The sequence below is a fragment of the Phacochoerus africanus genome, chromosome 8, assembly GCF_016906955.1.
Source record: "Phacochoerus africanus isolate WHEZ1 chromosome 8, ROS_Pafr_v1, whole genome shotgun sequence".
Taxonomy (NCBI): Eukaryota; Metazoa; Chordata; class Mammalia; order Artiodactyla; family Suidae; genus Phacochoerus; species Phacochoerus africanus.
The window spans coordinates 46,267,301-46,292,526 of NC_062551.1; the positions used below are offsets into that span (position 1 = coordinate 46,267,301).

Genomic DNA, 25,226 nt, shown 5'->3' on the forward strand with positions numbered 1-25,226 from the left:
TATAAAAGCTCAACTTTTCACAAATAGAGCAGGGAAGAATATTTACCGTTTTATTTTCTTTCAGATCTGGAATCAATGTGTGAAACCAAGTTGTTATCGCTAAAGAAGGAAGTTTATGAAATAGAATCATGCCAAAGGGAAATAATGGGACTTACCAAGCATGGCCTTGAATGCTCCACTTTTAGAGATGTTTTGGAATATAGAAGCCACTTTGAAGGACAACTGGGATATCAAAATGGGCATTTCGGCCAAGAAATATTCACTCATGAATACATGCCCACATTTCTTCAACAGACATTCTTTACTCTACATCAAATAATTAACAATGAAGAGAAACCCTATGAATGTAAGAAATGTGGAAAGGTCTTTAGTCAGAATTCACAATTTCTCCAACATCAGAGAATTCATATTGGTGAAAAATCTTATGAATGTAAGGAGTGTGGGAAATTCTTTAGTTGTGGCTCACATGTTACTCGGCATCTGAAAATTCATACTGGTGAAAAGCCCTTTGAATGCAAAGAATGTGGAAAGGCATTCAGTTGCAGCTCATACCTTTCTCAACATCAGAGAATTCATACTGGTAAGAAACCCTATGAATGTAAGGAATGTGGGAAGGCCTTTAGTTATTGCTCAAATCTTATTGACCATCAGAGAATTCACACTGGTGAAAAACCCTACGAATGTAAAGTATGTGGGAAAGCTTTTACTAAAAGCTCACAGCTTTTTCAACATGTGAGAATTCATACGGGTGAGAAACCCTATGAATGTAAGGAATGTGGCAAAGCTTTTACGCAGAGCTCAAAGCTTGTTCAGCATCAGAGAATTCATACAGGTGAGAAACCCTATGAGTGCAAAGAATGTGGCAAAGCATTTAGTAGTGGTTCAGCACTTACTAATCATCAGAGAATCCACACTGGGGAGAAACCCTATGATTGTAAGGAATGTGGGAAGGCTTTTACTCAAAGCTCACAACTTCGTCAACATCAGAGAATTCATGCTGGTGAGAAACCTTTTGAATGTCTTGAATGTGGAAAGGCCTTTACTCAGAACTCACAACTTTTTCAACATCAGAGAATTCATACAGATGAAAAACCATATGAATGTAACGAATGTGGAAAGGCCTTTAATAAATGCTCAAACCTTACTCGACATCTCAGAATTCATACTGGCGAAAAGCCCTATAACTGTAAAGAATGTGGAAAGGCATTTAGTAGTGGCTCAGATCTCATTCGTCATCAGGGAATTCATACTGATGAATAATAAATGTGAAAGCTCTTGTTACCTTCGAGGTATTTTAAACAAACAAACAAAAAGTTTGATAGATACCCCCTCCTTTGCTATTTTCTGCTTCTTAATTTTATTTTATATTTCTTTTCAATCCAAATATATTTTACTCTAAGATATGAATTCAGATTCTGAGCTGACACTTGCCTGTCGGCCCCACTCCCTGCTCCATCTTGTACTAATGGCAGTTCAATAGTTTTTTCCTTCCCTACAGTTTTCTTCTACCTTCTTGGTGATACATTATATTCTTGTTTATATTTGCTTGAGTTTCAAGGCTATTCTTCTCTGATCTCCATATTTGTGCTCGCACCAATATCTCACTATTTATATTGTGTGACCTTGTATTTTTTAATTCCTTGTAGAATTATAACTTTATTTTTGAAGTCAGTGTGAGTTTTTGGTCTCATTTCACAAATTTATTTTGTCTTATTATAAAACAGAATAGCAGAAAACTAGAAACTAAAAAAGCCAAGATTAATTATAATCATACCAACTCTAGATGACTGCTCTCAAGCTGTTAAGTCCATCAGACTTTGTTTTAAAAAACATGTAGTCATGGTACACATGTTGTACCTTAACCTGCTTTTATAATGCCAGAAAAGATGATTGGTATTTCTGTAAATATAAATTTTTATTATTTTTATTGATACATTTTATAAATGACTTTTTAAAAAGACCCAATTATTCATGTTAGGGTTGCATCTCATTGTTTTCAGTTACAAAATCTTCCCTGATTAATATGACCCAAAATTTATCTTTGGATGCTTGTTTTTTCTTTTAAAACATCTATTTTAGTTGATGAAATTATCCACACTTTCTCTTTGTAAACTGTTTTGTTCTTTTTCATCAATCCTAACCCCAATCTCATATTAGAAAGGTAACTAACCATTGTTATCAGTATTATTTATCCTTTCAGATTTTTAAAAACTTTTTACTTATATATGTTATTGACATTTTATTTCTTATGTATTGGTAAATATAATCATGGCATATGTATTCTTTTTTTGTGAGGATTCATTGAATTAATAAAGTGTTTAGAACTATTCCTACCGTGTAAATGTTTAGTGAAAGTTTTCCACTATTATCATTGGTACACTCATTTTCATAATTATCTTCATTATTATTTGTGGTAAGGATTTTTTTTTTTTTGGTCTTTTTGCCTTTTCTTGAGCTGCTCCCGCTGCATATGGAGGTTCCCAGGCTAAGGGTCTAATCAGAGCTGTAGCCATCACGGCCTACGCCAGAGCCACAGCAATGCAGGATCTGGGCACGTCTGCAACCTACACCACAGCTCATGGCAATGCCAGATCCTTAACCCACTGAGCAAGGCCAGGGATCGAACCCGCAACCTCATGGTTCCTAGTCAGATTCGATAACCACTATGCCACAACGGGAACTCCAATTTGTGGTAAGGATTTTAACTGTGTTGTTTATCTTTGTCTAAATCAAATAATTGATACTAAACAAAGAGAAATAAGCATAATGAACATAGGAAATTTTTTTTTTCTTTTTTGGGCCACACCTGCAGCATATGTTAAGTTCCCAGGCAGGGGTCAAATTGGAGCTACAGCTGCAGGTCTATGCCATAGGGACAGCAATGCCAGATCCGAACCATGTCTGCGACACATACCATAGCTCATGGCAACACCGGATCTTTAACCCACTGAATGAGGCCAGGGATTGAACGTGCATCCTTATGGATACCAGTCATATTCTTAACTCGCTAGGCCACAATGGGAACTCTGAACATAGGAAATCTTTTCCCATTACTCATTATTCAGCATGAAATTTCAAAAGAAAAATTATGTGTGGGAAGTCTACATTCAGATCTTTTTTTTTTTTTTTTGTCTTTTTGCCATTTCTTGGGCTGCTCCCGCGGCATATGGAGGTTCCCATGCTAGGGGTCGAATCTGAGCTGTAGCTGCCAGCCTAAGCCAGAGCCACAGCAACGCGGGATCCGAGCCGAGTCTGCAACCTACACCACAGCTCAGGGCAACGCTGGGTCGTTAACCCACTGAGCAAGGGCAGGGATCAAACCTGCAACCTCATGGTTCCTAGTCAGATTTGTTAACCACTGCGCCACGACGGGAACTCCCATTCAGATCATTTTTTAGGAGTTCCCGTGGTGGCGCAGCAGAAACGAATCTGACTAAGAACCACAAGGTGGCAGGTTCAATCCCTGACCTTGCTCAGTTGGTTAAGGATCTGGCATTGCTGTGAGCTGTGGTGTAGGTCACAGATGCATCTCGGATCCTGCGTTGCTGTGGCTGTGATGTAGGCTGGTAGCTACAGCTCCAATTAGACTTCTAGCCCAGGAACCTCCATTTGCTGTGGTGCAGTCCTGAAAAGACCAAAAAAAAAAAAAAAGATCTTTTTTTTTATGCTGTGCAAAGATTAATACCCATCTGAGACCCACTCTGTGTAATGATGGATAATTCAAAGCACAGCTGTCAAGCAGGCAGAGATAAGAATATTTTCCTAATAATTAGTTCCTAAAAGAGCTAAAAATATACAAGCTACATTATTTAACCAGAAAGGGGAGTAAAAAATTATGACCAGCAAATATCTGAATATTAATTTAGTGTCCCCTCTTTATTTATTTATTTATTTATTTATTTATTTATTTATTTGCTTCTTAGGGCTATACCCAAGGCATATAGAAGTTCCCAGGCTAGGGGTCGGATCAGAGCTGTAGCCACTGGCCTACACCACAGACACAGCAATGTCAGATCTTAGCCATGTCTGACCTGTACCACAGCTTATGGCAACCCCAGATCCTTTAACCCACTGAGTGAGGCCAGGGATCAAACACTCATCCTCATGGATTCTAGTTGGGTTAGTTACCACTGAGCCTCGAGGGGAACTCTTAATGTCCCCTCTTTATTAACATTGGTTAAAGAACTAAATCCTTAATATACACATTATTTAAATGTGAATGAATATGAGAACACAATTGAAAAATCTTTGGCAGCCCAAGTTGTATTAGAAGTTTTATAACCCAATATGCATGTATATATTAAAAGATCATAAATAAAATCAACATGTAATACAAGGAAATAAACAAAAACCCTAAAACATGGGGAAAGAGGCATTATTAGTTATAAAATGCAGATATGTATGAAAAAATAATCTAAAATAGAAAATTTGACCGACAAAATGTAGGCTAATAAAACTGTGAATACATTGGAAATGATGCTATGTGATTCTGAGGCTAGACATAAGAGGTGATATAGCTTCCATCTGAATCTTTCTTGGGACTCTTGTCTTGAGAACCTTGAGCTGCAACGTAAAATGTCTGAGGCTACTGTTAAGAAGCTCAAACTACCTTACTCAGAAAAACCATGTGGAGGAACCCTGAGATTACATAAAATAAGAGATGTCCACTAGCTTCCAATTGCTCCTGGAACTTCACTGTTCTAGGTTCAGCTATCATGAAAAACCTGAGCCGGAACAGTCCAACTACATTGTTTCTGAGTTCCTTGCCGAGGTCCAGCCCCAGCAGCCAGGGAGTGCCAAAGGAGAGGATGGGCTACAAACGGCGCGGAAAGAATTGGAGCCAACTCCTCAGCTGCATGCTGCAGATGACCCAATTTATTAAATGAAAAGCATCAGTTTTTATACCCTATCACAATCAGGTTTCGTGTAAGATTTGACATTAACATTTGATTTAAAGCCCTTTTGTTCCCTCCACCCGAGATACAAAAAAGAAGGTTAGTTAAAACATGTTCCTTTCAACTTTAGATTTTCCTTCAAGATTACAAACTTAAAGTTTCATACTGTATTTTTCTTAAAAGGTCAACAACAGTAGCTATTCTATTCTATATTAAGAACAAAGCTTTAATAAGTAATAAACTATGATACCTAACATTCTTTAACTAAAGTTGTATGTAGTTAACAAAACGCGTGAAAGCCTTGGGCTCATGGCATTCTTAAAACCACAATTTATTTGGCGCCAGCAAGCTAAGCATATAACCTATTGTGCTGATTTACGTAAGTTCCAAACCACCAATTTCAATAGAAAGGAGTATTATACCCCAAAATTAGCAAATGCCCCCATAAGGGATAAAAGTTACAGGTGACACTGTTATTTGATAAAAAATATATCTATTATAGAAAATAGCAATTTATAGGCCAAACAACATTTTCCCAGCCCCAAACTTCTTTTTAAGTAAAGGGACTGAAATCACGTTACCCCTGTATACTCTCACAAAATAGGTGCCATAAATTGTTACTCCAAAACAAAGGCTTTTTCCATTACATTGTTTAAATAACTTCACTCTGTTTTGGTTCAAGTGTTTTATGTACCCAGGGCAAACCTTTAGCAGTAAGAAAGCTGTGAATAGAGATAGAAAAGGAAGGATAAACACAGAAAAATAGATTAACATATTTTTTAGGGGATATCATTTTTATTTTCCTGGAGCCGATGTCTTTCAAGGGATTGCTCTGCAACCCTTCTTCTTTCTTCAGCTTGTCTGTAGCTCTGCTAACCAGACAAGCCTCACGCAGGTGCCAACTGTGGCTTTGCTTTCTTTACTGGAGCAGCCTTATGGCTCCCGACAGTTCCTGACCCAAAGAGACCATGAAAGATAATAAATGGTTGCCATTGTTTGAAACCATTAAATTTGAGAGACAATGCCAGATCATAAATGACAATAGAACTCTGATGCACAAACTCTGCAGCAACTAGTTGGTTTCCAACCTGGAATCCAAACTACAACCTCAGCAGCAATCAGCCCAGAACAGTCAGGACTTGATCAATAACTGTCAGCTTCTCTATTTTTTGCCTCTGCTTCCAACTCAAGACCAACCAGAGAAAGCCAAATACTACCCCCAAACCAATCACATAAATTGTACTGCTTGTTGCTGGCCCCATTTCCAGTTTCTCTATGCTAATAAGCTCCAAACAGAATACATCTAAAGGCTTTCCTTTTTCACGGTAAGGTTTTGCCACTCCCCTGCCTGCTTTTGAGTCTCTGCCAAACATAGGTGTTTGTTGCTGTAATACCAGTAATTTGAAACAACCTAACGCTACAAAGATAAAACATTAATTAAAAAATTGGCAAAATATTGTGGAAGAACATTTAATTTTCAATATATATGTGATTTTAAAAGCAGGTTAAGAAGACATTTGTATGAATGATATAAGCTTAAATGTAGCTATGTAGGGACAAATTACAGATTTTTTAAATTCATTTTTTTCCTTTTTTTTAAGGGCCACACCTGCAGCATATGGGGGTTCCCAGGCTAGGGGTCAAATCAGAGCTACAGCTGCGGGCCCACACACAGCCACAGCAACACAGGATCCGAGCTGCATCTGTGACCTACACCACAGCTCACAGCAATGCCAGATCATTAACCCAATGAGCAAGGCCAGGGATCGAACCTGCAACCTCATGGTTCCTGGTCAGGTTCATTTATGCTGCACCAGGAGGGGAACTCTCATTCATTTATTTCTTACTGCCACACCTATGGCCTATGGAAGTTTAACTGCCAGGGATTAAATGAGAGCCACAGCTGTGACCCACGGGCTTCGCATCATTTAACTCACTGCCAGCTGGGGATGGAACAGGCACTTAGGAAAGCGACCCCCGCCACTACAGTCGGAGCCTGAACCCACTGAGCCACAGCGGGAACTCTGTATGTTTCTTAAATTTCTGGTTTAGATAATGCGAGGACGCACGTGTCTAGTCTTGTGCGAAGTTTCCACGTGAGGCTGCGAGTTCCTCTGTGGGGGCCTCGCCACGCCCCCCTCGCGCCTTGGGGAGGGGCTTGGAGCGCGCACCTGGCCTGCCGCAGGGGCTTCTGGGAGATGTGGTCCCGCTGGCGCGCCTCCGAGCTTGCCTGCGCCTCGGCATCGAGGGGTGGGCCTTCTGGGTCCGCGCCTGGCTTGTGTCGAGCAGGGTCCGTGGCGGCCTTCGTGCCCAAGACCTCCTGCCCTAGAGAAGTGAGTGCCCCAATTTCACTGGCTGAGGGCAAGGGAAATAGAGGTCTCCTGGTAGTGGGAAGGGGGAACGTGAAAACCGAAGGTTGGGGATCGCGGGGCCTGAGGGGCGACGCGGGGGGCATCTTTTTGGTTTTATGGCTGCGACCATGTTTCCCCAGGTTGGTGGGCTTCCAGGCGTTTTGGGGTTGGGGGGCCGAAAAGGATCCTTGGATTTAAGAGACAGCCCACGCGGGGCCTTATTGTTTGGGAGGCAGCTGGGGCATTGCAACCCCAAGTTGGTGGGACAGGACAGAAAGGCAAGGTCTAGGGATTTGGGGGTGTTTTCTGGAAAATACAAAACAAAACAGAAAACAAAACGAAAAACTGCTCAAGCTAAGAGTTACGTTGTATTTGGTGGACTTTCTGAGGACTCAAGCCTGGGAGGCAACCTCTCAAGTCTCTGGGAGACTGTTGGGAAGAGGTAAGGGAGGAGCCAGGAAATACGGGAGTTTTGCTGCAACAAAAACCAGATAGTCGGAACATCAGAAGATTACTGTTAAAGAAAACCAGACATCTCAAGTTAATGAATTTAGCACTTTTTGATGTATGAGGTGATGAAAGAGTCCAGGCTTATTGAATTCTTTCTTTTGATATGTACCTTAATTATCTAGGGCCAATATCCTGCTTTTCTCCATCCTGAATCCTCTCAGGGTGCACAGTTGGGGTGGCTGCTGGCTTGCTGGCAGCAGCATCTTTTGTTTACTCCTGTGGCAGGTGGCATTCTTAGTCCACAGGGGGAGCATCTGAGGCTGTGTGTTCTTAGGTGTTTGGGTGGGGGGGGCTAGATCTCCTTTCTGGGAGTTGAGAGATATAGGGAGGAGTTAGGAAGGGCATGCCCCTGAGTTTGGGATGTAGTGAGGGTCATGAGTCTTGGTCTTTATGGTGACAGTGTGTTCTGGCCTCCCTGGGTTTTGGAGATGTGACTTGGACTTTGAGGAGGGGGGCCAGAGTCTTGTATACTCACTTTTGTTGTAGATGATCCCGTGAGACCACCTTCACCTCTGACTCAGGGCTTTTTGTATAATTGAGCCAAGGGGTATGTTATCTGAGGGATGAGCAGATTGTTCTGGATGCCAGGGCAGGTTATTCCCCCAGCCAGGCCCTACGGGAATTGCAAAGGACTGCTGCCACTTTGCATCTGGATAGTTGAGAAACCCCAGAGATTAAAGGGGTCAGCAGCTTCTCTGAACTCCCAGGTGCGGTGGAGTTAAATGATCTTCACTTGGGGACTTGCCTCTGGGGTAGTAAAGCCAGGTGTGTCACATCTATAATCACCTCCACCGTTCTCTGCAAAAGAGAATTCTTCACCCTCTTGGCCAGTGCAGGCTGTCGGGGAATATTTCCTTTGTTGTCTCAGTGGACGGTTATAGTTCCAGGTGTTAAAGATGGAGATGTCCCCGTTGTGAATTTGTTGTCACAGGTGACTTGTAAGTCACAGGCCTGGCTGTATCTCTGCCATGCCCCTTGAGTACAGAGGTTGCGGGATGTGTATGCTGTACATTTTCTTTGGTCCTGCATGTCAAGTTTGGCTCACAGCTCTTTTATTTTCCTTCAGGTAAATGTGGATCTGTAGAGACTGAATATGAGATTTCTGGCACATGACTCAGACCTCATTGCTCTTGGCCCCTTATTCTGCCCTTTTTGGGATCTGCTGGCTCTGAGAGATCTGTGAAAAGGGGAGAAAATGGCCACATGGTTCCTGGCAGCAGGATCCTCGGTAAGGGGAATTTAACCTCTTTCATGCAGTAATCCCTGTCCCCCAGTTAGATGACATGTTTGTTCACTACCTTGAAGCACCCACCATGAAGGTGGAGTTTCCCACAGCTTTGGGAAACTCCAGAGGAAAGTCCGCTTTCCCTCCATGATTTACTCCCCACCACATCATAACCCTTGGCACACATTATCCTTTGCCCCTACTTTTCATTAATTTAGTCCACAAATGATTTACTCTCTCTTCCACATGTCTCAGTGTGTGCTGTATACTTTGGAAGTACTGTTCTTTTCTTGAGGGCTCGTAGGCATTGTTGAGGTGGCAGGGTTTTTTTTGTTTGATTGGTTTTTATCCTTACTGCAGTGGAGTTTAAAATTTGAGTGGTAATTAAATTAACAGTAATTGGAGTTCCTGCGGTGGCACAGTGGATTAAGAATCTGACAGCAGCAACCTGGGTCTCTGCCAAAGTGTGGGTTCAATCCCCAGCCTGGTGCAGTGGGTTAAATGTTGGCTTAGGTTGCAGCTGTGTCTCGGTTTCGATCCTTGGCCTCAGAACTTCCATATGCTGCCGGTGGGGCCATAAAAAGAAAAAGAAAATTAACGGAAATTGCAGGAATAGTACACATGACATCCGTATCCCTTTCTTTTCAAATGTTTTTATTGAAATTTAAAAAAATTTTATTATTAAAGAATAGTTGATTTACACTGTTTTTTTGCTATATTTATTTATTTATTTATGACCACACCTGCGGCATATGGAAGTTCCAAGAGTTGAATTGGAGTTGCAGCTGGGGCCTAGGCCACAGCCACAGCAACACTGGATCCAAGCCGCATCTGTTACCTACGCCACAGCTTATTTATGGCAATGCAGGATCCTTAACCCACTGAGCCACAATGGAACTCCTATTTTCTATTAAAGTATATATGATTTAAGTGTGAACACCTGTATGCCTTTCACATTTACCAACTGCCAACTTTTTGCCAATTACTTTATCATTAAGTCTCTGTATGTATATTTGTCATTTTGAGTCATTTGATAGTACGTTGCAGACATCATGTCTTTTACCCCTAATTACTTCAGCATGCATTCTCTTAAAAACAAGGACATTTCATTAAATAACCATTAGTATAATTCAGAGAATTTATTATTGATATAATACTGTTGTCTAATCACCAGGGGTAAGGGCTTGTTATTTTGTAGAATATTCCTCAAATTGGATTTGTCTGTTTGTCCTTCATGATTAGATTCAGATTATACACTTTTGGCAAGAATGACACAGGAGTCCACACTGTGGCACTGTGGGTTAAGGATCTGGCATGGGTCACAGCTGCAGCTTGGGGTTCAGTCCCTGACCCAGGAACTTTCATAAGCCGTGGGGGTAACCAATAAAAAAAAAAATTAAAAAAAGAATGACACAGGAGTGATATGTCTTCAATGTGTCATATCCGATTATCAGATGGTACGTAGTATTGATTTCTTTCAGCATGATACTGTGAGCACTTAATTAATGTTGGGTCTGCCAGGTTTCTCCACTGTAAAGTTTTCGTTTTGGAACTGGAGAGGAAGGGAACAGATCTCGTAAGCTGGCTGTCACTATCACGTGGAAGGCATATCAAAGTAGGGACAGAGAGGGAATAGAATCTTAAATAGAAGACTGCCACAGTGGTCCAGGTAAGAGCTAATTGTGTCCTGGACCAGAGTGATGGTAGTGGAGGTGAAATGAAACAGAAATAATCAGGAGTTATGTTCAATTTTGCTATGAACCTTAAATGGCTCTAAAAACATAGTCTTAAAAAACATAAAGTTTATCGTCTTTTTTTTTTTTTGTCTTTTTGCCTTTTCTAGGGCTGTATCTATGGCATATGGAGGTTCCCAGGCTAGGGGTCTAATCAGAGTTGTAGCCACCGGCCTATGCCAGAGCCACAGCAATGCGGGATCCAAGCCTCGTCTTCGACCTACACCACAGCTCATGGCAACACCGGATCCTTAACCCACTGAGGAAGGGCCATGGATCGAACCTGCAACCTCATGGTTCCTAGTCAGATTCTTTAACCACTGCGCCACAACGGAAACTCCCAAAGTTTATCAACTATTTTAAATTGGACAGCACAGTAGTATTAACTATAGGCACATGGATGCACAGCTAATCTCTAGAACTCTTTTATCTTGTAAAACTGAAATTCTGGGAGTTCCCGTTGTGGTTCAGTGGTTAACGAATCTGAGTAGGAACCATGAGGTTGCGGGTTTGATTCCTGGCCTTGCTCAGTGGGTTAAGGATCTGGCGTTGCCATGAGGTGTGGTGTAGGTCGCAGATGCGGCTCGGATCTGGTGTTGCTGTGGTTGTGGTGTAGAACGGCAGCTACAGCTCCGATTGGATCCAGGTCTGGGAACCCCCATGTGCCATGGATGTGGCCCAAAAAAGACAAAAAAAAAAAAAGTGTTTAACTTTTAGCAAATACGACATTCTGGAAATGGCATACTACTACTGCTGGTTATTATTACATAAATAATAATGTATAAACATATTAATATATGATTATAATATATAATAGTAACAAATACATGACATTCTGGAAATGGCAAAACTGAGGAAACAGTAAAAAGATCAGCAGTTGCCAGGAGCTGGTGGGGAGAAGGAGAGGTGAATAGGCAGAAGATTTTTAGGGCAGTGAAAATATTCTGTATGAAAGTATAATAGTGGATACATGTCCTTATAAATGTGTCCAAATCCATAGACTGTACAGCACCAAGAGTAAATCCTAATGTCAACTATGGACTTTGAGGGAGTTCCCATTGTGGCTTAGTGGTAATGAACCTGACTAGTATCCATGAGGACGAGGGTTCGATCCCTGGCCTCGCTCAGTGGGCATTCCTGTGAGCTGTGGTATAGGTCACAGATACAGCTCAGATCCCGAGTTGCTGTGGCTGCTGTGTAGGCTAGTGGCTACAACTCCCTAGATCCCTAGATGGGAAATTCATATCCCACACGTGCAGCCCTTAAAAAAAAAAAAGAAAAAATAATGAAAACAAATAAACTGTGGACTTTGAGAGGAAGTTCCTGTTGTGGCGCTGTGGAAACAAATCCAACTAATATCCACGAGGATATGGGTTGGATCTCTGGCCTCGATCAGTGGGTCAAGGATCCAGCATTGCTGTAGTTGTGGTGTAGGCCAGCAGCTACAGCTCTGATTTGACCCCTAGCCTGGGAACTTCCATATGCAATGGGTGTGGCCCTAAAAAGAAAAAAAAAAAAAAAAAAAGACTATGGACTTTGAGTGATTATAGTATGTCAATGTAGGTTCATTAGTTGTACCAAATGTACCATTCTGGGGTGAATGTTATGTGGGAGGTTGTGCAATATGGGAAGGTTTTGGGGGCAGAGGTTTTACAGGAAATGTCTGTACCTTCCCCTCAATCTTATTGTGAACCTAAAAGTGCTCTAGAGAAGTCTTTTTTTTTGTTTTTTGGTGTATTTGTTTTTTGGGTTTTTTTTTGTTTTTGTTTTTTAGTTTTACAGAGGAGGAAAGAGGGAGACTTGTCACTCTGTGTACTTTTACACACATAAACATATGCATACATCACCCTTTTTCTTTTTTTGATGTTTTTTCAAAAATAAACATTCTGGAGTTCCCATCATGGCTTAGCTGTTAGCAAACCCAACTAGCATCCATGAGGACTTGGGTTCGATCCCTGGCCTTGCTCAGTGGGTTAAGGATCCTGTATTACCATGAGCTGTGGTGTAGGTCGCAGACACGGCTCAGATCCTGTGTCACTGTGGCTGTGGTGTAGGCTGGCGGCTACAGCTCCGAATGGACCCCTAGCCTGAGAACCTCCATATGTAGTGGGTGTGGCCCTTAAAAGACAAAAAGACAAATAAATAAATAAAATACATATTCTTGGAAAAGAAAGGAGTTCAGACAAAATGAACAAAATGAAGTCTATTTATAATAACCATACTGATTAGGAAATTAATTTGGGGAGAAAAGATTCCATTCACAGAAGCAACAGATGTCTCAAACACATTACCTTGAACCTAAGAAAAAACATGCAAAAACTTTTAACAGTGCAACAAACTCCCTGAGCGATAGATCAGAACACCACCCATTGTTCTTAGATTTTAAGGGGTGATTTAAACCAAGGCATATGGAAGTTCCCAAGCTAGGGGTAAGATCCTGGCTACAGCTGCCAGCCTACACCACAGCCACAGCAACAACAGATCTGAGCTGCGTCTATGACCTACACCATAGCTCGTGGCAATGGGGATCCTTAACCCACTAAGTGAGGCCAGGGAATCACTGTAACTTATAAAATTTTTGTAAAAAAATTTAAAGTGAGATGTAAATTATGTACAATAAGTGGCACAAATCTTTTTTTTTTTTTTGTCTTTTCTAGGGCCACACCCATGGCATACGGAGGTTTGCAGGCTAGGGGTCTAATTGAAGCTGTAGCCGCTGGCCTATGCCAGAGCCACAGCAACACGGGATCCAAGCCGCATCTGCGACCTACACCACAGCTCATGGCAACACCGGATCCTTAAGCCACTGAGTGAGGCCAGGGACCGAACCCGCAACCTCATGGTTCCTGGTTGGGTTCACTAACCACTGAGCCACGGAAGGAACCCCAAGTTGCACAAATCTTAAGGTACAACTAGGTGAAACTTTACAATGAAATCACCACCCAAATAAATATAGAGAATATTTCTGTCACCTTACGAAATTTCCATTATGCCCTCTTCCAGTTCCCCCATAGGCAACTACTGTTTCTGATTAGTTTTGCCTATTCTAGAACTGTATAAATACAGTCTGTACTCCCTTCACTCAGCGTAATATCTCTGAGATTCATCCAGCTGTCACCTTGACATTTAATTATTTCAGTGCTCATTCCATAGTTTGTATTTGTTTAAAAACAGAATAGCTTATAATATTTTGCTTTATAACAATACATTGCTTGTTAAAAATAGAAGAATATTGGAGTTCCTGCTGTGGAGCAATGGGATTGGCAGCCTCTCTGCAGCGCCAGGACACAGGTTTCATCCAGGCCGCCTGCAGTGGGTTAAAGCATCTGGTGTTGCTGTAGCTGTGGTTTAGGGCACAACTGTGGCTCAGATCTGATCCCTGGCCTGGGAACTCCATATATGGCAGGGCTAAAAAAGAAAGAAAAAAAATAGAATACAGTTGGAAATAAAATTGAACATGAGGCGTTCCCATCATGGTACAGCGGAAACGAATCCGAGTAGGAACCATGAGGTTGAGGGTTCGATCCCTAGCTTTGCTCAGTGGGTTAAGGATCCAGCATTGCCGTGAGCTGTGGTGTAGGTCGCAGATGTGGCTTGGATCTGGTGTTGCTGTGGTTCTGGAGTAGGCTGGCAGCTCCAGCTCCAGTTAGACCCCTAGCCTGGGAACCTCCATATGCTGCAGGTGTGGTCCTAAAACAACAAAAAGACCAAAAAAAAAAATTGAACATGAAATTATTCTATGTCCAATTTCCCATCAAATGAATGAGAATCATTTACATCTATGTCAAATAGTCATATTTAAAAAAAAGAACTAGGAGTTCCCGTTGTGGCACAGTGGTTGACGAATCTGACTAGGAACAATGAGGTTTCGGGTTCAATCCCTGGCCTTGCTCAGTGGGTTAAGGATCCGGCATTTCCGTGAGCTGTGGTGTAGGTCGCAGACGCGGCTTGGATCCCGTGTTGCTGTGGCTCTGGCGTAGACTGGCAGCTACAGCTCTGATTGGACCCCTAGCCTGGGAACCTCCATATGCCTCGGGAGCGGCCCAAGAAATGGCAAAAAGACAAAAAAATAAAAATAAAAAAAAGAACTTATGAAAGTGAATCTTAATAGTTTGGCTGCTTTCTTTGTAAAGTTATACTAAAGTTGTCATTCTTTGTTGGTATATGGAGCTGCCTCATTCTTTAGCAGATAATGGAAAGTTCTTTAGTATCACACATGTGACTATAACACACATCTCTGCACTCATATCTTCATGCTCTTGTGCAAGTCTTACATGTAGAATTGGAACTGTGGGACCAAAGGAGTTCTGTACATTAAAAAACATTCTTTTTAGTGAACTGAATTTTTTATTTTGAGAATTAATTGACACGTGATAAACTGCACATATTTAAAGTGTTCAATTTGATATATTTTGACATTTTTATGCAATCATGAAACCATCATCTCAATCAGCATAATGAAAGTTTCCTGGTTCACTTTTGGCAGGGGTTGCCCTGCTTCCTGATCCTCCAATCAAATCACTCCCCCCAGGAGACTGTCTTTTTTATGTTCTAACAGCATATGAGACTGATCATTTTCCCCTGGCCTCACTAGTGATAGGATTATCAGATTTTAAAACCTGTACTGATCTGATAGCAAAAAGAAAAGTTGAAGAATTTCCCAGATTCACCTTTTGAGAATTGTAGATTTATATCCCAAAATGGGAGGTTTCCAGGAAAGCTTCACAAAGGAGACAGCATTTGCTGCCCTGTGACTTGATCAACCTGTGAAGCTACCATCCGGAGAAAGTCAAAGCAGAGAAACTGCGCCTTAGGTTATTAACTGTGCTCTCACTTAGAGACATAGAACCCAGCGTGAAGGCTGGGCTGCTGGGACATCTCCTCTCCTACCTACAGGAACAAAACAGCTACCTGAGCATGAAGGCTGCAGGAGGCCCTCTATGTGCAGCAGTTCCATCCTTGGTGGAGACAACACCTCCTGAAACCCCCTCTGGATGTTCCAGGTGGAGTTTGGAGAAGCTGAAGAAAGATTACTCCGGAGCCACTGGGGCTGGGGGGACTCCTCTCCTAACAGGGATGGCAAGAGGGGAGACCATGTAGAAGTTGGAGTGACCTCGAAGTCTAAGAAGAAAGCTGAAAGTTAAATCATTACCAGGCACATAGTGTGTATTCGTTAAGTTTGGGGAAGGAGGGAGGGAGAAAATGGGTTGAAGGGCCATCTGTAAAAGCAGAGAGGACCATGTTACCAGCTGAACACAGTGTGCCCCCTTCTCCCTTCTTGGTAACTGAGATGCTTGGTCTCCAGTGAGCCAGGTTCATTTTTCACTGCTGCCTTCTTCTTCCCCAGCACTGCCTTCTGAGGGCTCTGTCTTTCTTCAGGAAGAGGAGGAGATGCCCAAATTAGAGGTATGTTAGGGTCTACCTTCTCTCCCTGGAAATATCACCTACATACTTCATTTTGGGGATTGGGGAAGGAGAGCTAATAGCACGCACATACATTGTGCTAGTCTTGGGCTAGACATATGTTCCTCCAGTTTCTCACAAAAGTAGCTGTCTGAGCATTGCTGGTAGGAGTGTAAAATGGTATAATATATTTTAGAAAACAGTTTCAGAATTTCTTGTAAAATTAAGCAGACACTAGCCATTGACCCAGAAATCCCACTGTACATATTTACTCAGAAGAAATGAAAATGCATGTTCTCACAGAAATCTCTGTGATTTTTAGCAGCTTTGTTTGTAATAGCCCCAAACTAAAACAACCCAAATGACCATCAACTGATAAGTGGACAAACAAAATGTATTAATCCATGTAATTAAGAACTACTCAGGAAGCTCCTGGTGTGGCCAGTGGGATCAGCAGCATCTTGGGAGCCCTGGGACTCAAGTTTGATCCCCAGCCTGGCACAATGGATTAAGGAACTGGCGTTGCTGCAGCTGTGGCTAGTTCACAGCTTGGCTCTGATCTGATCCCTGGCCCAGGAGCTCCATATGCCATGGGATAGCCAAAAAAAAAAAAAGAGTTCCCGTCGTGGCTCACTGGTTAACGAATCTGACTAGGAACCATGAGGTTGCGGGTTCGGTCCCTGGCCTCGCTCAGTGGGTTAATGATCCAGTGTTGCCATGAGCTGTGGTGTAGGTTGCAGACGCCGCTCGGATCCCATGTTGCTGTGGCTCTGGCGTAGGCTGGGCAGTTACAGCTCCGATTGGACTCCTAGCCTGGGAACCTCCATATGCCATGGGTACAGCCCTAGAAAAGGCAAAAAGACAAAAAAAATGAACTACTCGGGGCAGTGGTGGAGGGAGGAATAAACTACTGATACATATAACAACATGAATGAATTTCAAAAGCATTAGGCTGAGAAAAATAAGCCAGACACAGAAGAATACATGCTGTGTGATTCCGTTTATATGAAACTCTAGAACAGGCTAAATTAGTCTGATGTCACAGCAGATCAGCGGTCATTGAGTGTCGGGAGTGGTGGCAGAGATCAACTGGGACAAACAGCACAAGGGAACTTTGTAGGGTGATGGAAAGGATCTGTGTCATGATTGGTACATGAGTTACACAGGAATATTCTTTTGTCCGAACTCATCAACTGGCACAATTAAGATTCATATAATTTACTGGCATTCCCATTGTTGCTCAGTGGTTGACGAACCTGACTAGTAACCATGAGGTTGCAGGTTTGATCCCTGGCCTCGCTCAGTGGGTTAAGGATCTGGCGTTGTGGTGGGCTGTGCTGTGGGTGGCAAACGCAGCTCGGACCCCGCTTTGTTTGGCTGTGGTGTAGGCTGGCAGCTACAGCTCCAATTTGACGCCTAGCCTGGGAACCTCCATATGCCCTGTATGCGGCCCTAAAAGACAAAAGACAAAAAAAAAAAAAAAAGGATTCATATAATTTACTGTCTATTTAACCTAAATTGGAAAAAAAAAAAGTAAACAAACAACATGAAAAACAATTCCCCTCTCAAAAAAAAAAAAAAAAAATCTGTGGTATTGCGGACATACCTATTTTAAAGAAGAGGAAGGAAGATCAGAGAAGATAATTTTTTTTGCCCAGCATCGTCTGTTTGGCCTCTTCAACTTTGCACAAAGCACCATGAGAGTTGGCTTGACATTCTGCTTGCCCCTATGTGCTCCCATCATCTTTACCTTGTGAGTTACCAGCCTTTTGTAAACCCTCTTGTCCTCATTCTTTATTTGTCAGGCTTAACATTTATGCCAAAAATCGACCAGAGACCAGGCTGCTGGGGTGTGACACCTGTCTGTTGTCTGATCCTTGCACCCTCCTTGATTCCCCCTCATAGCTGTTCTGTGCCTTCCCCTCTCTTCACGTTTTGAACAAACCCCTCCCCATGAGGGAGCTTCCTCTTCCCCACATTCTGACCTCTAGTACCATAAATTAGTTTAGGCTGATTTTGAATTTTTTAAATAGAATCAAGAGTACATATGGTACCGTTTTTTTTTTTTTTTGCTTTTTAGGGCCACACCCACGGCATATGGAGGTTCCCAGGCGAGGGGTCCAGTCGGAGCTACAGCTTCTGTCCTATGCCACAGCCATTGCAATGCCAGATCTGAGCCGAGTCTGCGACCCACACGCCACAGCTCACAGCAACACCGGATCAAATTTATTATTTTATTTATTTTGTCTTTTTAGGGCCACACCCGAGGCATACGGAAGTTTCCAGGCTAGGGGTCCAGTCGAAGCTATAGCTGCTAGCCTTCACCACAGCCACAGCAGCGCCAGATCCAGATCTGAGCCACGTCTACCACTACACCACAGCTCACAGACAACACCAATCCTTAACCCAATGGATAAGATCAGGGATCGAACCTGCATCCTTATGAGTACTAGTCGGATTCATTACTGCTGAGCCATGAAGGGAACTCCCTCAAACTAGCAAAAATTTTAAATATTTATTGGAGTTCCTGTCATGGTGCAGTGGTTAACGAATCTGACTAGGAACCATAAGGTTTCGGGTTCAATCCCTGCCCTTGCTCAGTGGGTTAATGATCTGGCGTTGCCGTGAGCTGTGGTGTAGGTTACAGACGTGGCTTGGGTGTAGGCCGGCAGCTACAGTCCCGATTTGACCCCTAGCCTGGGAACCTCCATATGCTGCAGGAACGGCCCAAGAAATGGCAAAAAGACAAAAAAAAATAATAGTAAATTTATTTATCCATTTGAAAATTAATCCATTCCACACTAATATCACTTTGTATAGAAAATAGTGAATTTTCCAAAGCAAAAAGAATTTAATGAATGGAAAGTTTTATACGTCTTTGCTAATCTCTTTAATGTCTGGCTTAATAGAAAACAGCTGGAATCTCATATCTGCTTACACATTTTCTCTCTTGCAAGATCATGTCATGAATCCTCTGCAAAATTCATCTGTATAGTCGTAAAAGAATGAGAGTGAATAAGCTCATTAATATCTTAGAATTATCAGAGTTCCTGTCATGGCACAGCAGAAACAAATATCTTAGAATTACAAAAATAATTAATTAATTGTGCTTTTTAGGGCTGCACTTGTAGCATCTGAAAGTTCCCAGGCTAGGGTCGAATCAGAGCTATAGCTTCTGGCCTGCGCCACAGCCACAGCAACATGGGATCCAAGCCATGTTTGCAACCTACACCAGAGCTCATAGCAATGCCAGATCCCTAACCCACTGAGCGAGGCCAGGGATTGAACCTGCATTCTCATGGATACTAGCTGGGTTCATTTCCATTGCACCACAGTGGAAACTCTCAATTATTGATTTTACAGGTCTCCCTGACAGGGTCTCAGGGAACCTCAGGGGTTGGTGAACCACACCTTCAGAACTGCCACTGAATATTCCTCCTTCACATGACTGTATCAGAGTTCAACACATATCATTTCTACTGTGGATGTTTGAGTGGGGCTTTGGGGCCTATGATAAACATTGTTATAATATGTAATCATCAGAGGGAGGTTTTCTAAGTAGCAGTTCTCCTTAACCAGACTCCTTTTTGGTTTCTGTTGTTGTTTGCTTCTTTTTTTGCTTTTCAGGGCTGCATGTGCAGCATATGGAAGTTCCCAGGCTACAGGTCAAATTGTAGTTGCAGCTGACAGCTTACATCACACCCACAGCAATGCGTCTGCAACCTACACCACAGCTCATGGCAACGCCAAATCCTTAACCCATTGAGCAAGGCCATGGATCAAACCCGAATCCTCATGGATACTAGTTGAGTTTATAACCTGTTGAGCCACAATAGGAACTCCCCAGGATCCTTATTGTTATATATGTCTGGTTCCTTCTTATGCAACTGTCCACTCACTTTTCTTGCCAACTGGAATTGCCCACCTCCCTTCCCTCTGTTCACATTTTTTTTTTTCCTTTTTATGGCCACACCTGCAGCATGTGGAAGTTCCCAGGCTAGGGGTCAAATCAGAGCTGCAGCTGCCAGCCTACACCACAGCCACGGCAACACCTAATCCAAGCTGCTTTTGCAACCTATGCTGCACCCCTTGCAGCAGTGCCCAATCCTTAACTTTCTGAGCCAGGCCAGGGATCAAACCATGGACACTATCTTGGGTTTTTAACCCGCTGAGCCACAACAGGAACTCCTTTATTCACACTTTAACTGTCTCACAAGACTGGTACCTGGCTTTCTCCATAGTACCTGCCCTAGTAGCCCCAGCCCACCCTGGATTCCCCCTTCTCTGGATCCTTCCCCGAGTAAATCTCAAACTTATTCTGATTCGCAGAATGTTGTATAGATGGCATCTCTGGAACTGAGTAGCTTTTGGTGTACTCTGGTTCGAGTTTGAATCTTCTCACCAAAGAAACTTTAAAGTCTGAAAAGTTAAAAGAAATGTGCCCCATGTATCTTTTCCATCATCTACATAACATGATACAAACAGGTGCATGGATATGTACCTCTGTTAGTCTAACTGAGCATCCTAGAAACTGCCAGGACCGCTTATAGATGTCAGAATTCACTAGTGCTCGTCAGCTGCATTCCTCTGTGGAAATGGGTAGTCCGAGGGTGACTGTGTTTGTTGTTTTAGGTGACATTCAGGGATGTGGCTGTGGACTTTACGCAGGAGGAATGGGAACATCTGGACCCCTGTCAGAGGCACCTATACAGAGAAGTGATGTTGGAGAATTATGGGAATCTCATCTCCTTGGGTGAGAATAGCCTCTTCCTGAACCCACCTGCTCTCTTACTGGTTCGGTTGTATGGAGTAAATCCTGAGAGGATTTGCATTTCAGGGTCCACATATTCCAGATCCCTATGGTAATGGGTATAAGAATTGAGAGGGGAGAAAAATACCTGAAATGATGGTGAGAAATTAAAGGAGACTAAAGAGATAAGACAACTAAATGCAATGCTTTATTCTAGATAGAGAATATCCAGGAAAAGAGTGTTAAAAGGGACATATTTGAAACAGTTGGCATCATTTGCAAGTCAGTTGTGGACTAGAAAATAATTCTGTGTCAATTTTGATGCCTGTACTGTAGTTATGGAAAAACAAAGTCCCTGTTCTTAGGAAATTGATACTGAAGAATTTAGTCATCGAGAGTAACTTTCTCTCAGATGGTTTAGAAAAGAATTGTGTGAGAGGAAATAATAAAAGTAAATGGGCCAAATATTAACAGTTGCTGACAGTGGGTTAGGATTCTATGGGTGTTCTGTTCTGTGTGCTACTTTTGCCATTTTTCTCTAAAATATAAAGTTATCCAGAAAAACCTGCATCCCTAGGTTCTATCACCAGGGCTGCTGATTCGGTGGATTGGGAGTGGAGTCTGCATCTTTGACAGGTCTTTTCAAACCACATTTTGGGGAGTTCCCGTCATGGCGCAGTGGTTAACAAATCTGACTAGGAACCATGAAGTTGCAGGTTTGATCCCTGGCCTTGCTCAGTGGGTTAAGGATCCGGCATTGCTGTGAGCTGTGGTGTAGGTCGCAGATGGGGCTCGGATCCTACGTTGCTGTGCCTTTGGCATAGGCCAGTGGCTACAGCTCCGATTAGACCCCTAGCCTGGGAAACTCCATATGCTGTGGGAGCGTCCCTAGAAAAGGCAAAAAGACAAAAAAAAAAAAACCCAAAAAACAAACAAAAAACACATTTTAGGCAGTGCTGCTATGGTGGACAAAGAATCATTACTGCCTGTTTAGCCCATTGAGAATTATTACTGTTGTATATTGCAGATAGGCCTCTTCACTGAAGTTCCCTGGAACTGCTAGAGTCTTTTTTTTGGTGGTGGGGGGGGATGTTTGTTTGTGTGTTTGTAAATATGGCTGTGCTTGGGGCATGTGGCTTGTGGAAGTTCCCGGGCCAGGGATAGAATCCACACCACAACAGCATCCTGAGCTGCTATAGTCACAATGCCGGATCCTTAACCACTGCACCACAAGGGAACTGCTATAAAATGTGATTTTGATGTGTAATGGTTTTATTTACCTTTCCCAGTCTTCAGAGGACCTTCACAAATATCAAGAGATAAGATTTGTGGGAGGGTCCTTGTCCACCTCACATTGCCCTAATCCATGTGTCTTTCCCCTCAAGCAGGGCATCTGCTGTCCAAACCAGAAATGACTTTCCATTTTCAACAAGAAGATGTGTGGATGGAGGAAAAAATACCAAGAAACTCCTATTCAGGTGAGAACCAGTCATGCAGGAGAAAATGACATCAGTAATCCTTTAAGAATCCATGAGCAACTTTAAAAACACTACATATTATTTGACTTTTTATGCTGATAATTTAATTGAAAGTATTTAAATATCTATTTGATTGGCGGTAAAGATCTTTTTTTTTTTTTTTAATAAAAGCATTAAGTTCCTAAAATGCACTTAGAACCAGCCTTACCATGTTATTGGTTTCTCATTAAAACTTTTGATGGGGAGTTCCTGTTGTGGCTCAGTGGTAATAAATCCAACTAGTATCCATAAGGGTACTAGCTCATTGGATTAAGGATCTGGCATTGCTGTGAGCTGTGATGTAGATCTCAGACACGGCTTGGATCCCACGTTGCTGTGGCTGTGGTGTAGGCTGGCAGCTGCAGCTCCAATTCGACCCCTGGCCTGGGAACATCCATATTGCACAGGTACAGCCCTAAAAAGCAAAAAGCAAAAAAAAAAAAAAAGATGTTGATTCCATATTTATATGAAAGTTACGTTTTTAACTTTTTGATAATTATGCTTTGATAACATTAACTCATTTGTAGCTTATGGAATTTGACTTGGTGTTTCTAGTAACATTTAGTTTCCTTGTCTAAGGAAAAGGTCCCCAGTATCTTCCCCTTCCCCTTGAAACAAAAATGAAAAACCTCAAGTCCAGAAGACACAGACCAGCAGCCCAGCACTTCTTCACTCATTGAAGTTTCTCTGCCTTTCCAGTACAGCCTGAGTGTGTCCAGGAGCGCCGTGCAGCCTCAGACAAAACCCCTGCTCACTCTCTTTGTCCCAGGAGTCAGGGATGGGATTCTCTCTTGGCGAGTATCTCCTGCCTGGAGAAAAACTCTGTGTAGCTGTCCCTAGTGTGACCAAGACTTCAGCCAGCTCAGAAACCTTCTAATTCACTAGCAAACCCATATGGGACAGAAGCTCTCTCCATATAACCAGTGTGGAAAAGCCTTCAGTGAGAGGACAACAGACCTTAACCTTTCTCTGCTCCTCCCAGGAGAAAAGCCCTACCGATGTGCGGAGTGTTGCCGAGTCTTCGACTCAGGATCTGCTCTGAGGAGGCACAGGAAGGACCACATGGGAAGGAAGCCTCACACGTGTGAGGAATGTGGGAGGGACTTCAGCCGTAGCTCCAACCTGTCCATCCATCGGCGAGTTCACACGGGCGAGAAGCCCTACAGATGTGGTGTGTGCGGGAAGGATTTCAGCCGGAGCTCCAACCTCTGTATCCACCAGCGCATCCACACAGGTGAGAAACCCTTCAGGTGCTGTGACTGTGGCAAGGACTTCAGCCGCAGGGCAGCCCTGCAGATCCACCAGAGTGTCCACACAGGCAGGAAGCCCCATGCCTGTGAGGTCTGTGACCGGAGCTTCACCTCACGCTCTGCACTGACACGGCACAAGCAGGACCATGCAGGAGACAAGGCCTATGTGTGTGACACATGTGGCCGGGGCTTCAGCCAGAGAGCCAACCTCTACCTGCACCAGCGGGTTCACACTGGGGAGAGGCCATTCCGGTGTGAGGCCTGTGGGAAGTGCTTCAGCTGGAGCAAGGACCTGGGTATCCACCAGAGGGTCCACACGGGAGAGCGGCCCTACAGGTGTGCAGCTTGTGGGAGGGACTTCAGGCACCGCTCAGCCCTCAAGCGGCACCAGAGGGTGCACACAGGGGAGAAGCCCTACCCCTGTGCCGTGTGTGGGAAGGGCTTCCGACAGAGAGTCCACCTACAGATGCATCAGAAGGTGCACTGTAGGGAGAGGCTTCCAGGATTGGGCTCTGCACATGCAGGTACCTTCCACAGCCAGGGTGAATGCCAGAGTGTGGGTGCTGAGGTGCACAGCATGGATCAAGCTTAATGATATATGGCATTTGTTAGTGTTGATACAGAAAAGGGGACAGATCAGAAGTGTACAGATTGACAATTTTTCATGAAGCGAACATACCTATGTCTAGCACTTAGATGGAGATATAGAGCATTTCCAGCCCTCCCAAAAGACCTCTGCATGTCTGCCCCTGCAGGCTGGCCAAAAACCCCCAAAAAACATAGACTGATTTTGTAAATTTTAGAGTATCAAGTGGAATTATACAATATGTAATCTTTCATGTAGGAATTTTTTTTTGTCTTTTTAGGGTTGCACCCTTGGCATATGGAAGTTACCAGGCTAGGGGTCCATTCGAAGCTGTAGCCACTCCACAGCCACAGCAACATGGGATTTGATGGATACTAGTTGGGTTCATTAACCGCTGAGCCGCAACGGGAATCCTCATATAGGAATTTATTCACTCAGTGTCTGCATCCGTGTTGTTGCTTGTATTCAGAAGTTCATTCATTTTATTTAGTGGTATTTCATTGTATGACGAACCACAGTTTGTCCATTCACCTGTTGATGGACATTTACATTTGGGTTATTTCCAGGTTTTCCAGATTTGGTCATTTTGAATAAAGCTGTTGAAAATTTGGGGTACTTATCTTTGTGTGGACATATACTTTAATTTCTCTTAGGTATATACTTAGGAGTAAAATTGATGGGTATTCTAAAACTTTTTTTTCGAAAAATGGGATTAGTGTTACCTTGTTCATTAGATTTTCACATGTACTTGGAAAATTTCAAACAAATATAAAATAGAACAATGTGAGAAACACTCATGTCCCTATCATTTAGCCTCAGCAATCAATTCATGATGAATTTTGTTTCCTCTATTCCACGCTGTTCCCTTGCACACATCCTGAAGTGTTTGGTGTTTGTTTTTTTTTGTTTGTTTTGTTTTGTTTTGTTTTTGTCTTTTTTAGGGCCATACCTGTGGCATAAGGAAGTTCCCAAGCTAGGGGTTGAATCAGATCTGTTTCCACTGGCC

The 25,226-nt window shown here is 42.9% G+C and overlaps 1 protein-coding gene across 5 annotated transcripts in view; it reads left to right on the forward strand.

The window, feature by feature from the left end:
* The window catches only part of LOC125134212 (zinc finger protein 383), a 43,069-nt gene extending 18,578 nt beyond the window's left edge, over positions 1 to 24,491 (forward strand). For 4 of the 5 annotated variants that reach the window (XM_047793224.1, XM_047793225.1, XM_047793226.1 and 1 more), the window contains one exon: positions 65 to 1,329. In XM_047793224.1, coding sequence (XP_047649180.1) covers positions 65 to 1,260 — 1,196 coding nt within the window. In that variant the 3' untranslated portion in view covers positions 1,261 to 1,329. Of the gene's footprint in view, positions 1 to 64; positions 1,330 to 23,363 lie in introns of those variants that run through there. The other variant, XM_047793227.1, reaches the window with a different exon arrangement.
* Positions 24,492 to 25,226: the final 735 nt, after the last annotated feature.